The 12,115-nt window shown below is 43.9% G+C and overlaps 4 protein-coding genes across 10 annotated transcripts; 3 read left to right on the forward strand and 1 right to left on the reverse strand.

The window, feature by feature from the left end:
* The first annotated feature begins 520 nt into the window (after positions 1-520).
* Positions 521-6,230, forward strand: LOC6581083 (serrate RNA effector molecule homolog). 5 transcript variants are annotated; one of them, XM_015164598.3, is made up of 8 exons: positions 522-624; positions 1,019-1,168; positions 1,229-1,422; positions 1,491-1,782; positions 2,507-2,573; positions 2,635-4,694; positions 4,754-4,861; positions 5,940-6,230. In XM_015164598.3, the coding sequence occupies exons 2-8, from the start codon at positions 1,029-1,031 to the stop codon at positions 6,007-6,009; spliced, it is 2,931 nt and encodes a 976-aa protein (XP_015020084.1). In that variant the 5' UTR covers positions 522-624; positions 1,019-1,028; the 3' UTR covers positions 6,010-6,230. The 5 variants fall into 5 exon arrangements, with proteins under 5 accessions (XP_015020085.1, XP_015020084.1, XP_015020083.1 ...); XM_015164597.3 differs by lacking the exon at positions 5,940-6,230 and adding an exon at positions 5,467-5,866; XM_032730005.2 differs by lacking the exon at positions 5,940-6,230 and adding an exon at positions 5,467-5,866 and having other exon boundaries at positions 578-592.
* A 96-nt stretch (positions 6,231-6,326) lies between these two features.
* LOC6581084 (SET domain-containing protein SmydA-8) lies at positions 6,327-9,242 on the forward strand. The gene is made up of 2 exons (XM_044011368.1): positions 6,327-7,547; positions 7,902-9,242. Exons 1-2 carry the CDS (start codon positions 7,210-7,212, stop codon positions 9,217-9,219), a joined length of 1,656 nt encoding a protein of 551 aa, XP_043867303.1. The 5' UTR covers positions 6,327-7,209; the 3' UTR covers positions 9,220-9,242.
* LOC6581085 (mitochondrial mRNA pseudouridine synthase Trub2) lies at positions 9,104-10,521 on the reverse strand. Of its 3 annotated transcripts, XM_032730019.2 has the most exons (5): positions 10,435-10,521; positions 10,208-10,342; positions 9,936-10,148; positions 9,247-9,878; positions 9,104-9,195 (listed from the first exon to the last, which is right to left on the reverse strand). In XM_032730019.2, exons 2-4 carry the CDS (start codon positions 10,335-10,337, stop codon positions 9,268-9,270), a joined length of 954 nt encoding a protein of 317 aa, XP_032585910.1. In that variant the 5' UTR covers positions 10,338-10,342; positions 10,435-10,521; the 3' UTR covers positions 9,104-9,195; positions 9,247-9,267. The 3 variants fall into 3 exon arrangements, with proteins under 3 accessions (XP_032585910.1, XP_015020087.1, XP_032585909.1); XM_015164601.3 differs by lacking the exon at positions 10,435-10,521 and having other exon boundaries at positions 10,208-10,423; XM_032730018.2 differs by lacking the exons at positions 9,104-9,195; positions 10,435-10,521 and having other exon boundaries at positions 9,202-9,878; positions 10,208-10,423.
* Positions 10,522-10,594: 73 nt separating this feature from the next.
* On the forward strand, positions 10,595-12,111 carry LOC6581086 (WD repeat-containing protein 74). Its single transcript, XM_002006808.4, has 4 exons — positions 10,595-10,700; positions 10,751-11,463; positions 11,515-11,870; positions 11,940-12,111. Exons 1-4 carry the CDS (start codon positions 10,613-10,615, stop codon positions 12,031-12,033), a joined length of 1,251 nt encoding a protein of 416 aa, XP_002006844.1. The 5' UTR covers positions 10,595-10,612; the 3' UTR covers positions 12,034-12,111.
* Positions 12,112-12,115: the final 4 nt, after the last annotated feature.

Here is a 12,115-nt window from a genome sequence, read left to right on the forward strand (position 1 = left end):
ATACATACATACATTCATATGTATGTATGTAAGTATCTGTAATGATGTAATTTGCTATATTTATGTGTGACTTTTTGGGCGATCGAGTGACAGCGCATTAACTAAAAGCTGATTAATATGCGAATCTATGGGCGCATATAAATACATTTTTGAACAAAATTACATTACATACGAGAAACATTAAATATTTACATAGGGTTAGAGGCTACACAGAGCAAAACACACTTTAAATAGTTTTAAAACTAAGCTGTACATATACGTATTATTATACTAATAACAACAACAAAAGTCTATATATACGATAAATATGAAACGTGTAAAAACAAAAATAAAAATATATATATTTAAAATATGTTCAAACGATTTGCAAATTTTAATTAATCAAATATTTTTGCTGGGCTTGACGATTAATCGAATTGAATGAAATAGTTACCACTATCGCAATATACTTGTTCACGTAGTAACATTTTGTAGAGTCTGGCAGCTCCTTTTCGACAGAGTATCGGAATCGAGGTATCGAGGTATCGATAACACTTACTGTCATATCTACATCTTAACTCGGACGCCGACAAGCTGTGGGACAAATAAAAGTGTAATAAGGAGTAAATTAGTTTTAAATAAAGGGTAAATGTGAAAATATATAATTATAGAATAGAGAGTTCACGAAATGCAATCGCATCGCTTTCAAATGTGCTCGCAATTGTTTTTCTATTGATATTTTCTTAGTAACAACACGTAAGCGTTTTTTCATACATAAGCGGCAAGATGGCGGATGTGATCTGAAAAAAATAAAGTATTTTATATAATTTTGTGATAGACCTAAGCAAACGGCGATATCATGAATAGAGAGCATTATAAAATTGCATGCTGCATATGTATATGTATGTATGCAGCCAGCTAACTGTTGCTAAATTGAGTTTGAGGTTATGTTACTGTCACCAGCTCCTGTATTTCCATCTAGGTGCAAACATTCAGTGGACTATTGATTGCTAATGCTATTTTGCATCGTTTGTTGCAGGGAACCACCAATGGCTGATTCGGATGATGAATACGATCGCAAGCGGCGAGATAAATTTCGCGGCGAGCGTGACAGCTACCGTCCCGAACGCAGGGACGAGCGTAGACCCATGGGCGGAGCTGCTAACTCACGTGACGAGTGGTCGGAGCGGTAAGTGAAGTAAATTTTGGAAATAGTGGAATCGTTCACACTGTTTAGCTTCTCTCGCAGCAATCCGTTTCGCGGCAGCTCGGCAGCAGGTGGCGGTGGTGGCGGCGGCGGAGCACGTCATCGCCCAGATTATAGTGACTATCGAGGCTCCGGACCGCGTGCACGTTACGGCTCACCGGGGCGCGAGATGCCGCCAGCGAAGCGCATGCGTCCCGACTGGGGTGACAGCGAGATGAGGTCCAATCCGCGTTTTGGTAAGGCCTTTTTAATATTATTAGTTTATTATTATTATCACATTCATTATTATATGCTTATGTTGTAGGCTATGATCCGTACCTGGTACAGGCCTGGAATGATCATTATCAATCACTGCACTCGGCCTACTCCCATGCCGGCCACGGCCCGTCTGTTCGGGAAACAGGGCCTGCTGGTGGTGGAGGTGTCAGTGGGGACACACAGACGCAGCCGGCAATGCTAACGCTGAAGCAATTTTTGGACACGCAGGACGAGAACATATCCGACTCAGAAGTGATGCGTAAATATACCGAATACAAGACAGACTTCAAAAGACAGCAGCTAAACGAGTTCTTTGTGGCGCACAAGGACGAGGAATGGTGAGTAAGAATGGGTCTTCCCTAACCAAAAACTGAAAATGACAACAGCAAAGGCCAGACGCACACTTTAAAGTGGCTTCTCGACATCCATTGCATTTCACTGCGAACAATTTATATTTATGTGTACACTTTTTATTTTATTCTTTATTTAATTATAATTATTTCTCTCAGTGCGACTGCATTCATAAAATTCATAACCCTCTTGTATACTTATTATTAAGTTTTTCTCTGCAGCTATTTATGGGTTTTATGGCGTTTTGCGATCTGAGACTCAGAGACGAGACACTGATACAGCCTCTGTCTCAGTAGAAACTGAAAGAATAACTTAAAATTTAAATTTACCCGGCGAGCAATGCCGTGGGTTGTGTTTATATTTTTGAAACCGCGATATTTTTAAATTCGTTGCGAGCAAATGCCTAAATTTATATATATATATATATCTAACGAATATATAATATATACATATACACATTATGAATGCGCTTGCAAAGGTAAGACCCTGGGAATTTTGTACATATGCAAAAGAAAAATCTAAATTCAAGTCCAATAAATCTATTCTAATAAATAAATACTTGATGTCTTAGCCTATGGATACAAGGAAATCGAAAACCACCTGCAATATACCAAATCGAATACATATAGCCCACTTAAATCTAAACATAATAATCTTTATTATTTGGCTTGGTTCGAAGTCTGTTCTTAATCTGAGCTTTGTCTTTCGCAGGTTCAAAAACAAATACCATCCAGAAGACAGCGTGCGACGGAGCGAAGAACAGCGGGGATTTCTAAAGGTAATCAACTTTTTATATGTTCAATAACTAAGTTACCAAACCTGCATATTAAAATCCATAGAGACGAACAGAAGTATTTCTGGAACTACTGGAGAACGGCACCATTGGCAGCGTGAAAGTCGACTCTTCGCAGGCTGATGCTTTGGTGCGAGTTTTGGATACTTGTGTGATCAAACTAGAGGGTGGCACTGATGAAGATCTTAAGATACTTGACGAAAAACCGAAAGATCCGCCGATCGTTTACGAGCGCAAATCAGAAACAACTGAATCAGCCGTCGTAGCAAAACGGGAGCCTGAGAGTCCAAAAACGGAGAAAGATGACGACTTGCCGGGAGCTTCATCACCACAGCATAAAAGCTTAAGACCCGTTAACCTTGACGAGGAGAATTGGGATGAAGATGAACCGATGGAAGTGCATCCTCAGACAGGCAAAGACGGCGAAAAGTCGGATGATAGACGAAGTAAAGAGCCAGAGGATGAAGAATCAGTTAAAAGTGACAATGAGAAAAAGCTAAAGAAAAAGAAAATTAAGAAACGAAAACGGAACAGCAGCGACGATGACAGCTCATCTTCTTCTAGCTCCGATTCAGACACGGAATCAGACGATGAAAAGGTCAAAGCTAAATACGATGTAGAAGAGGGGTTGCGTGCTGATCAGAAAGCGGAGGCACTAAAAGACAAGGAGGAGGCTGCCACAGCAGCTAAAGAAAAGTTACTGGCACCCGAAAGTCCCCAGCCAGAAGACGTGGTTGATCCTAAAGAGGCACTAGAAATTAAAAGTGAAGCTAGTGAAGAATCCAAGCAGGATAAAACTGAGCAACCAGTAGGACAAACGGAGCGTCCAACGACGGACAATCCAGCAGAAAAGAATGGCGAAGAGGAGGGGGCGAAAGCAGAAGACAAGCCCGAAGCGGGCACTCAAGAATCAACAGCAAATGAAGTGACCGAAACAATCGATCTGGACAAGGTTAAGGATGGGCCACATCCGCGAGCATTGCATCGCACCTCGTCAATTTTTCTGCGCAATTTGGCGCCATCAATCACTAAGGCAGAGATTGAAGCTATTTGCAAACGATTCAGTGGCTATCTACGTGTAGCCATTGCCGATCCCCTAGTCGAGCGACGCTGGTACCGCCGCGGGTGGATCACGTTTACGCGCGACGTCAACATCAAAGAGATATGCTGGAGCCTGAACAATCAGCGTCTGCGCGACTGCGAAATGGGCGCCATAGTCAACCGGGATTTGAGCAGACGAGTTCGTCCTGCCAATGGTATCACTGCGCATAAGCAGATTGTGCGCGCAGACATTAAACTGTGCGCAAAGATTGCGATGAATCTGGACGATAGATTTAAGCTGTGGTGCGACTCGAATCGTTCAGACGCTGAGGATGCGGAGAAGAAAGCTGGCCAGGAGGCAACCAATGGCAGCGGTGCCAGTAGCTCACCATCGTATGGCTTCAATTCCAAGAATCCGGTGCTTCAGAACATAACCGACTACCTCATTGAAGAAGCCTCGGCCGAGGAGGAGGAGCTGCTTGGCCTGGCCGGCGATAATAAAGACGGCGACGGCGAACCCATTGAGCGGGACGAGTCACTAATCTCGGTTCTCGATCGCTTGGTGCTTTACTTACGAATTGTGCACTCGGTAGACTACTACAATCACTGCGAGTATCCATACGAGGATGAAATGCCTAATCGCTGTGGCATTATACATGCCCGTGGACCAGCCCCTATGCGAGTCACTAGCAACGATGTCCAGGAATACATCAAAGCATACGATGGCAAACTGCAACAGTTCTTGACAAAGACTGTGCAACTGAGCGATGAAGAGATTAAAGAGCTGGGCGCCAAAAATCCAGAAACCGAAGTGGAAAAATTCGTTCAAGCCAACACACAGGAACTAGCCAAGGACAAATGGTTGTGTCCGCTTTCGGGCAAGAAGTTCAAGGGTCCAGAATTCATACGCAAACACATCTTCAACAAGCACGAGGAGAAAGTCGAAGAGGTGCGCAAGGAGGTGCAATATTTTAACAATTATTTGCGGGATCCCAAACGGCCACAGCTACCGGAACATCCAGGTAGTTCCAAACGCACCGAATCCGAATCAGGCCGTGGGTCAGGGTAAGTATACATATCCATGATACACCTCAACGTATAATGAATACTTTTTGCCTCTACAGGTATCGGCCACCCATGTATCCGCCATTCTCAGCCATGCCTTATGGGTTCGCACCGCCCATGATGGGCGGTGGAGGACGGGGTGGACGCAATTTTCCACCAGTACGCAGGTCAGTAGATCACTTTGCTTGCATTATAATGCATAGTACATGGTACATACATAAGTACGTCAGGGTATAGTATAGAATAAAATTCTATGTCTATGTATTTCGTCCGTCTGTTTAGCCGGTATATAAATCGAGCCACAGCTTTTTGTATATTTCACTATCCCTAAGCAAAAGACTTTAGTTTCAATATATTTGATCTGAAAAGCCAACAGAGTAAGTTAATAACTAATGTAAATTGAAAATGACATTTTGAACTTTAGTCATCAATACTCTTTAACTCTCAAACTACGGTCGTTTTTAATCTTTATTATAATTAATATATTGCAGTACTTTTCAGCTTTCATAATAGCCTTTTTAAAAAGAGCTCTTATACATAATCTATTAACTTAGCAGAATAACATTTAGAGAATTGTTTCTCTACTAAATAATCAGAAATCAGACATGTTTTTCCTAAGTATATTCTACATCCAAGTAAATTTAACGCGATAAGGAGCCTAGTCTATTAGTCCCGATATCGATATGCCTTCATTAACTTGCTTTCATTTGTTTTGTTGTTGGTCTTTAAACGAAATTTGTCACAACTTTCTTGTGTCGCAAATTTTTTGCAGAGAAATGCCCTTGGAACACCAACGCCGGATTATCGGTTACCATGATTTGGATGCGCCCATTAATTCCGATATGTTTGACTAATTAATTAATTGATTGATTAGCACAGAACGCAGAAACAACACACAGTTAACGCGTAATACGATTTTCAAGCTCAGTTCTATAAAGCAATTTAAGTTAATTCCTAACCAATGAGGACAAGAAAAACTTTATATAAACGATTTTCACTTCTATCTATGTACAATATTCCAATTGTATTAAGGAAAAAAATAGAAGCAAACAACAAAAAAATAAAACTTAAAACCTGTGGGGTTTGGATCTAATTAAGGATTATAATTTGTTCAGTAAATAAAATACAGAGTTTCTGATGATTTCTATTATGCAATCACATGCTGCAGTAAATGTTTGTTTTATTATATAAGATTTGTGTATATAATGCCTAAATCTAAACCACATTCATTTTCGTTGCTTGCAGGCCCGGTGGTTTCGATTACCGCGCCAGGTCTCACTACCGAGACTTGGACGCGCCCCAAGAGCCGTACTAAGCTAACGCCCCCACACAAAATAGACTATAAACCAGATTAGTTTATAATAATACACACATAGACCCAATCAAGCGGAGAAGTCTCAAGTCAAATCTAAAAATTAAATTATTTAACAAAAAATCCTTAAATAAAATGATTATTTAAGAAAAATGTTTTACACGGCTTAGACCCAATGTATTCGATTGTGAAAAATTAAAACTAAATAAAAGTTGGTTGTCATATTTGTGGAATTTCATTTAATAATGGATATGTTGGAAACAAGAACGCATTTACTATAGAAGCGCTCAAAATTCAGTTAACCTGAATTATTAATAATGGATAATTATTCAAAATATATAACTTATATGGGATATGTAAAACTTTTAAATGCTCTCTGTTAATGAGCGAACGATTTACGAATTTCAAACTTGATGGAGTTGGATCATGGAATCGCATGTCGGACATAGCCTATTAAGGCATAAATCTTTACCAATTTAGGAAATTTAAATGGAACTGAAAGAAGAAAAAATATGGAGGTGAATCGTTACACTCGGGATGGATCCGCGAGTATCACAAGTTGACTATCAACAAATGAAGACAATGCCTAAAAGTGGATCTTATTATTTGCAATAAAACTTTGCAGATCATTTAGTCTCAGCATAGAACGTAATCTTGACTACCATCCGGAGATAACGAAGTTTCTCGGGTATTCGATTTAAAAAAAATCGAGTCAATTAATTAGTGTGATCATTTATATTGACCTAAATCAGAATTTCTCACTCACGCTGCAATTGTATGGTTTTCGATTAATGAATAAATATACTACAAATTAATTTTAACAAATGATTGCCTATTAAAATTATGTAATCATAAAAGTTGGTATATCTGAAGTTATATTGCAATTCGAGTTCGATTACGGCTTTTTGTGAATGGAATGATTCTTCAGTGTATTTCGCTGTATGTGTAAATATAGATGTACATATATACATATCTATAGTGTGTATACTGCTGTGCACTATTATATATGTAGACTCTCACTTTGAAGAGATTTTTATAGCATTTCTGAACGAGTCGAAGAGCACGTTGAATACATTTTGAGCGAGCTGAGGTAAATGTTTGGAGAAAAGTGCTAAATATAAACAGTGGAAGCCCGAAATCGAATCTAATATTGTCCGCTCACAGAAGATCATTGCGTTTTGGAGTCGTAGAGTGACAATTGGAATGACGCTCCCGAGTGCTAACTGTGCCGTTTGCCATGTGGCCGCCCGGCTCACCTGCACCCGCTGCAAGGTCGTACGCTATTGCAATGGGGAGCACCAGAGGCAGGATTGGCCCCAGCACAAGAGCTGCTGTCGGCCATTCCGGGAGCAGCAGGATGAGCAACTGGGCCGCTACTTGGTGGCCACACACAACGTTAAGGCCAAGCAGATCATATTTGTCGAGGATCCCCTAGTCGTGGGTCCTAAGTGGTTTCTCACCGACGAAGAGAAATCGGCTAGCATCGTCCCCTGCGTAGGCTGCTACACGCCCTGCCGCGTGGACAAACATCATTGTCGCAAGTGAGTGTCAAATACTGTGCAACAAAATTCCAGAGTTGCAGGGAATCCACAAATTCTTAGGTCAAATGAAAGCATTTGTTGGTGGTATTTCTACGACCTTCGAAACGAATTCTAACTAGTAGTTCATTCTGTCCGCAAATGGTTTTAATAAAAGCTGTCCTACAAAATTCAGACATCCATTAGCACAGTCATCATTCTCTTATCGTGTAGTTCAGAATTCGATGCGCATTAACCCAACCAAAACCAACAGCCTAATGCTTTATTAGTAGTACTCCTTAGTCTTTGTAGTATAGTGTACTTCTTCGGATGCTGAATAAGTGTAAGTACAGTGTAATAATCTTCGATATTCAACAGTTGTCGCTGGCCCGTATGCAGCGTCGGATGCGAGCACGAGAAACTGGAGTGCAGTGTCCTCAGTCTGGGAAACGCACCCAAAACCAAGACGGACGTACGTGCTCTCGTTGACTACTACCGACACGATGCGTTGCTGGTGCTCAAGTGCCTGCTGTTGCAGCAGCAACATCCAGATCGCTGGCGGGCGCTGTTGGAAATGCAGTCGCATGAAGAGGAGCGTCTGGGCACCGAGCTGCACCAGGAAGCGGAGCAGCGAGTTGTCGGCTATCTACAGCAGCGTTTCCTGCAGCGCATCAAGCAGAGCAAGCAACGAGACAGCATGCCCAGCGACTATGAGCCGCAGCTGCTGCATCGCCTGTGCGGCATCATTGAGACCAACTATATGGTCATCGAGCTGGCCACGGGCATAGAGTTGAGCGGTCTCTTCCGGCAAGCCTGTATGATGGAGCACGCCTGCCAGCCAAATTGCTACTTCCAGTTCGATGCAGCCACACAACGCATTGCGGTGCGTGCGGGCTGCGACCTGAAGAAGGGAGACCATTTGAAGATCACATACACCAACATATTGTGGGGTACGCAAATGCGACACCATCACCTACTCATGACCAAGCATTTTAGCTGCCGCTGTGCACGCTGTGAGGATCCGACCGAGTACGGTAGTTACGTGAGTGCCATGCGTTGCCTGGGCGATGTGTCCAAGACGTGCGTAGGCGTCCAGCTGCCGGTCGACCCACTTGATGAGAAGACCCAGTGGAAGTGCGACACTTGCCCCATGGTTGTGGATGCCGCCTACGTGACTGAAGTGCAGACACACATGACTGAGCAAGTGGAGTCCCTGTTGGCTGGACGACCCACAGCCAGCCAGGTGGAGCTGCTGTTGGCTCGACTATCCCAGCTGCTGCACACCAATCACTTTCACATGTTTAATCTGAAGCACACGCTCGTCCAGTTGTACGGCCATGAGCCAGGGCTGGAGCTGGCCACACTGAGCGATCTGCAGTTGGGCCGAAAGCAGCGCCTCTGCGATGAGTTATACAACGTGTGCCACTTGCTTGATCCTCACAGCATCAAGCTAGCCATCTACGTCAGCATCATTCTCATCGAGATGACTCACACGCTGGAGGAGCGAGCACGCAGAGAGCAAGCTGAAGCAGCAGCTCTGCTGGAGCAAGCTGAACTGCGTCTGAAGGAGGCACAGGATGTGGTGGAGAAGGTGCTGGACTCTGTGGCCGGGAAGAAGCTGAACGATAAACTACAGAAGCACTTTGCGGAGCATTACAAATTGACAGCCAGACTGAAATTCAACAAATTAAATTAAACATTTATATACAACTCCTATAATTACATTTGAATTATTTATAAATAGCTATTGAGCAGCATGTAGATCCACGCGCTGCTGGTCCAGTAGCTGCGCATGCGCTTCGAGTACACTTTGCTGCAGTCGCAGATTCTTCATGATGCCCGGCAGGTGCCACCCATGGCGCAGCAGACTCTCCGACACATCAAAGTGGGCGTGGCGTATGCAACGAATCTGTGAGCAGTGCGCCACAGTGCGTAGTTCAATAGCCATGTCGTGGATAAGGGCTGCCATGTACTGTTCGCTCTCGTTGATCGTGTGCAGCTCGAGAGTGAAGTGAGGTCGTTCAAAGTGTATGAGCTTGATGCCATAGACGACGGGCTGGCTATTGTCGGCGGGTCGCAGCAGTCCCTTGCAGGCCAGCTCGTAGGCCGCCTGCGTCTGCAAATCCACTCCGCAGAGCTCGTACATTTTCCGCTGATGCGAAGCCTGCATCGAAGCGGCCAATCCGCTAATGCGTTCCGGTGTCAAGTGCCGGTGATTAGCGCGCACTGTTACGCGTGAGTCTGGCAGGTGATTCTCTGTGGCTGTGCCCATTCGAGCGGTTACATGGTAGACCCGCACTGGACGATTCCGCTGTATGAGGCTGGACTGTTGCAGCCCCTTGTTTAGCCCAAACACTAAACACAACGATATGCGAATGACTGCTGTGGAATACAGTAATATACATTACTTACGCAGTACGCCGCTTGTGTGATATCCTAGTGTACTGACAGCTGCGCAGCGAATATCGCCCGGCAAGTAGCGTGGCCCACTGGCCAATATGTGGTCCGAGAGATCTGTATTGGCGGCTATCTTATGCAGTACAGTGTCTGTGGCAGCGCCAGTGCCCAGCAGTCGCATGTCATTTGGCAGTTTACGTGGCTCTCGTTGCTCCAGCTCATTGAGTCCTACCACATAAATAGCATTACTTCATTTATCTCAGTTATCAATTCTGCTTTTAACGCACCTTTGCATATGTTGCTTAGTATGGCATTGCGCACATGTTTAACTTTCATGCCAGCCGGCTTGTAGACATTCATAATGCCATTGAGGTTCCTAAACACCGTGGCCGCATCGTACACTTTTGTTAGCGCCATAACTTCTATGAATTATGTAAAAATGAGGAAATGAGCGTGTTTTTGTTTTTGTCTTAAATAAAAAGTCGCTAGGTACGAAGGCGATATATTTACCCACCGCTGATATGTGCTAAACGATTAATAATCAGTGTTGGTAAATACTGCAGGTAATCGTTTTAATCGATAGGCAGCTGATAGAGTTGTCTCGCTGCACGTGTTGCGTTTGTTTTGCCTGACAGACGCTAGTTCTGAGTTGCTTGATTGTCTTAAAATTTAGTAAGGGGCCTTTGAACGATATGAAGTGGACTACAGCAAACTTAAAGCATGCCAATTATACAGCCAAACATGAATTGTTTGTGGGCACACACACAGGCTCCTTCAAACGTGAGTCAAATGACATGTTCTGCTGCGGCTCTTAACATTATCTGTTATAGATTTATTGCCCGCTCTGGAGAAGAATCCATATATACAATCAAACCTTACTGATGTGGCAGCTCTAGACAAGGATTCCCGAGTGACGGCGTTGGCATTTGGCAATGAGGCGCAAACGGAAATACTGCTCGGTCGCGCGAAGAATGTGGCTGAGGTGCATTCACTTGGAGTAAGTGGTGCTTCAAGTACGCGCCACATCACTGTGGCCGCCGCCCCAATTGTAGGTTTAGCTCGCTATAACAACAAGTTGATTGCTGGCTTTAGCAATGGAAAAATACAGACTATGTCGCTGGATGCTCAAGAGGAGGAAGAGTCTGCGGCGGAACCAGTTCTCATAACCACTGGGGATCATATGGACCACTTGCGTCAGTGCTCCACTGCTAGGCAAATTGTGGCCACCGGTGGCAAAGCTCGACAGAATAACTTGAAAGTCTACGATCTGAGTGACGATGGCAAGCAAATCTTCAGTTCCAAGAATTTGCCCAACGATTATCTGCAGCTGGAGGTGCCCGTGTGGGATAGCGATATAGGCTTTGTGGATGGGCCAAGCGTCTTGGCCACCTGCTCTCGCCATGGCTACGTTAGGCTGTACGACACGCGCAAGCAACGTCGACCTGTGGCACACTTTGCCAGCGAGGAGCACGGCATGAGCTTTGCGTCGCTCGTAGCATATGGTCACTATATTTATACAGGCACCACAATGGGAGTCTTAAAGGTAAGCCTTAAGTTATGTCTATTTACTTACTTCATTGAGATTCCTTGGTAGGCCTTTGACACCCGCCGTATGAAAACTCATGTGCACACTTATAAAGGTTTTACGGGCGGCATCAGCGACCTTCACTTGGATGAGACGGGAAAATATCTGAGCTCCGCTTCTCTGGATCGCTATGTGCGGATACACGATGCTGATTCCACTGTGCTGCTCTATCAGTGCTACGTTAAGTCGAAGGCGACGAAGGTGCTCATTAACCAGCTGCCACAACAGCGGCAGCTCAGCGAGGATGACAACGAAGCGGAGCCTGAAGTGCAAAAGCACAAGAGCATAAAAAACAAACGGGAGTCTAAGGCAGCGCCGCTCGACGCGGAGTATGAGGACATGTTCGAGCAAATGGCCACCGTGGGGTGAGTTTGAATATGACAAAAATAAATCTGGTATACGTAAAGTATATTCATAAATTTGTCATTCCACAGGGACAGCGATGATGAAGCGGCTGAGCAGCAAACGACAGTTGCTCAAAAGCGAAAAGCAACCACGCAGTCGCAAAAGGCAAAAAAGAAAAAATAATTCGCGTTGTTACAACCTCTTTTACAATTAAGTTATAGATAAAAGATATATAGAAATATATGAATACTATCTGTTAAATCGA

This window comes from Drosophila mojavensis, unplaced genomic scaffold (genome assembly GCF_018153725.1).
Source record: "Drosophila mojavensis isolate 15081-1352.22 unplaced genomic scaffold, ASM1815372v1 contig_82, whole genome shotgun sequence".
In the NCBI taxonomy this organism is placed as follows: domain Eukaryota; kingdom Metazoa; phylum Arthropoda; class Insecta; order Diptera; family Drosophilidae; genus Drosophila; species Drosophila mojavensis.

Excerpts from the sequence above, each read along its gene's own strand:
- LOC6581083 (XM_015164597.3), top strand. The coding sequence starts at position 1,029 with ATGGCTGATTCGGATGATGAATACGATCGCAAGCGGCGAGATAAATTT. Across the intron at positions 1,423-1,490 it reads GAGGTCCAATCCGCGTTTTG|GCTATGATCCGTACCTGGTA; the intron begins GTAAGGCCTTTT and ends CTTATGTTGTAG. Across the intron at positions 1,783-2,506 it reads GCGCACAAGGACGAGGAATG|GTTCAAAAACAAATACCATC; the intron begins GTGAGTAAGAAT and ends TGTCTTTCGCAG.
- LOC6581084 (XM_044011368.1), top strand. The coding sequence starts at position 7,210 with ATGACGCTCCCGAGTGCTAACTGTGCCGTTTGCCATGTGGCCGCCCGG. Across the intron at positions 7,548-7,901 it reads GACAAACATCATTGTCGCAA|TTGTCGCTGGCCCGTATGCA; the intron begins GTGAGTGTCAAA and ends GATATTCAACAG.
- LOC6581085 (XM_032730019.2), bottom strand. The coding sequence starts at position 10,337 with ATGGCGCTAACAAAAGTGTACGATGCGGCCACGGTGTTTAGGAACCTC. Across the intron at positions 10,149-10,207 it reads ACTAAGCAACATATGCAAAG|GACTCAATGAGCTGGAGCAA; the intron begins GTGCGTTAAAAG and ends TTTATGTGGTAG. Across the intron at positions 9,879-9,935 it reads TCACACAAGCGGCGTACTGC|TGTTTGGGCTAAACAAGGGG; the intron begins GTAAGTAATGTA and ends CGTTGTGTTTAG.
- LOC6581086 (XM_002006808.4), top strand. The coding sequence starts at position 10,613 with ATGAAGTGGACTACAGCAAACTTAAAGCATGCCAATTATACAGCCAAA. Across the intron at positions 10,701-10,750 it reads ACACACAGGCTCCTTCAAAC|ATTTATTGCCCGCTCTGGAG; the intron begins GTGAGTCAAATG and ends TATCTGTTATAG. Across the intron at positions 11,871-11,939 it reads GAGCAAATGGCCACCGTGGG|GGACAGCGATGATGAAGCGG; the intron begins GTGAGTTTGAAT and ends GTCATTCCACAG.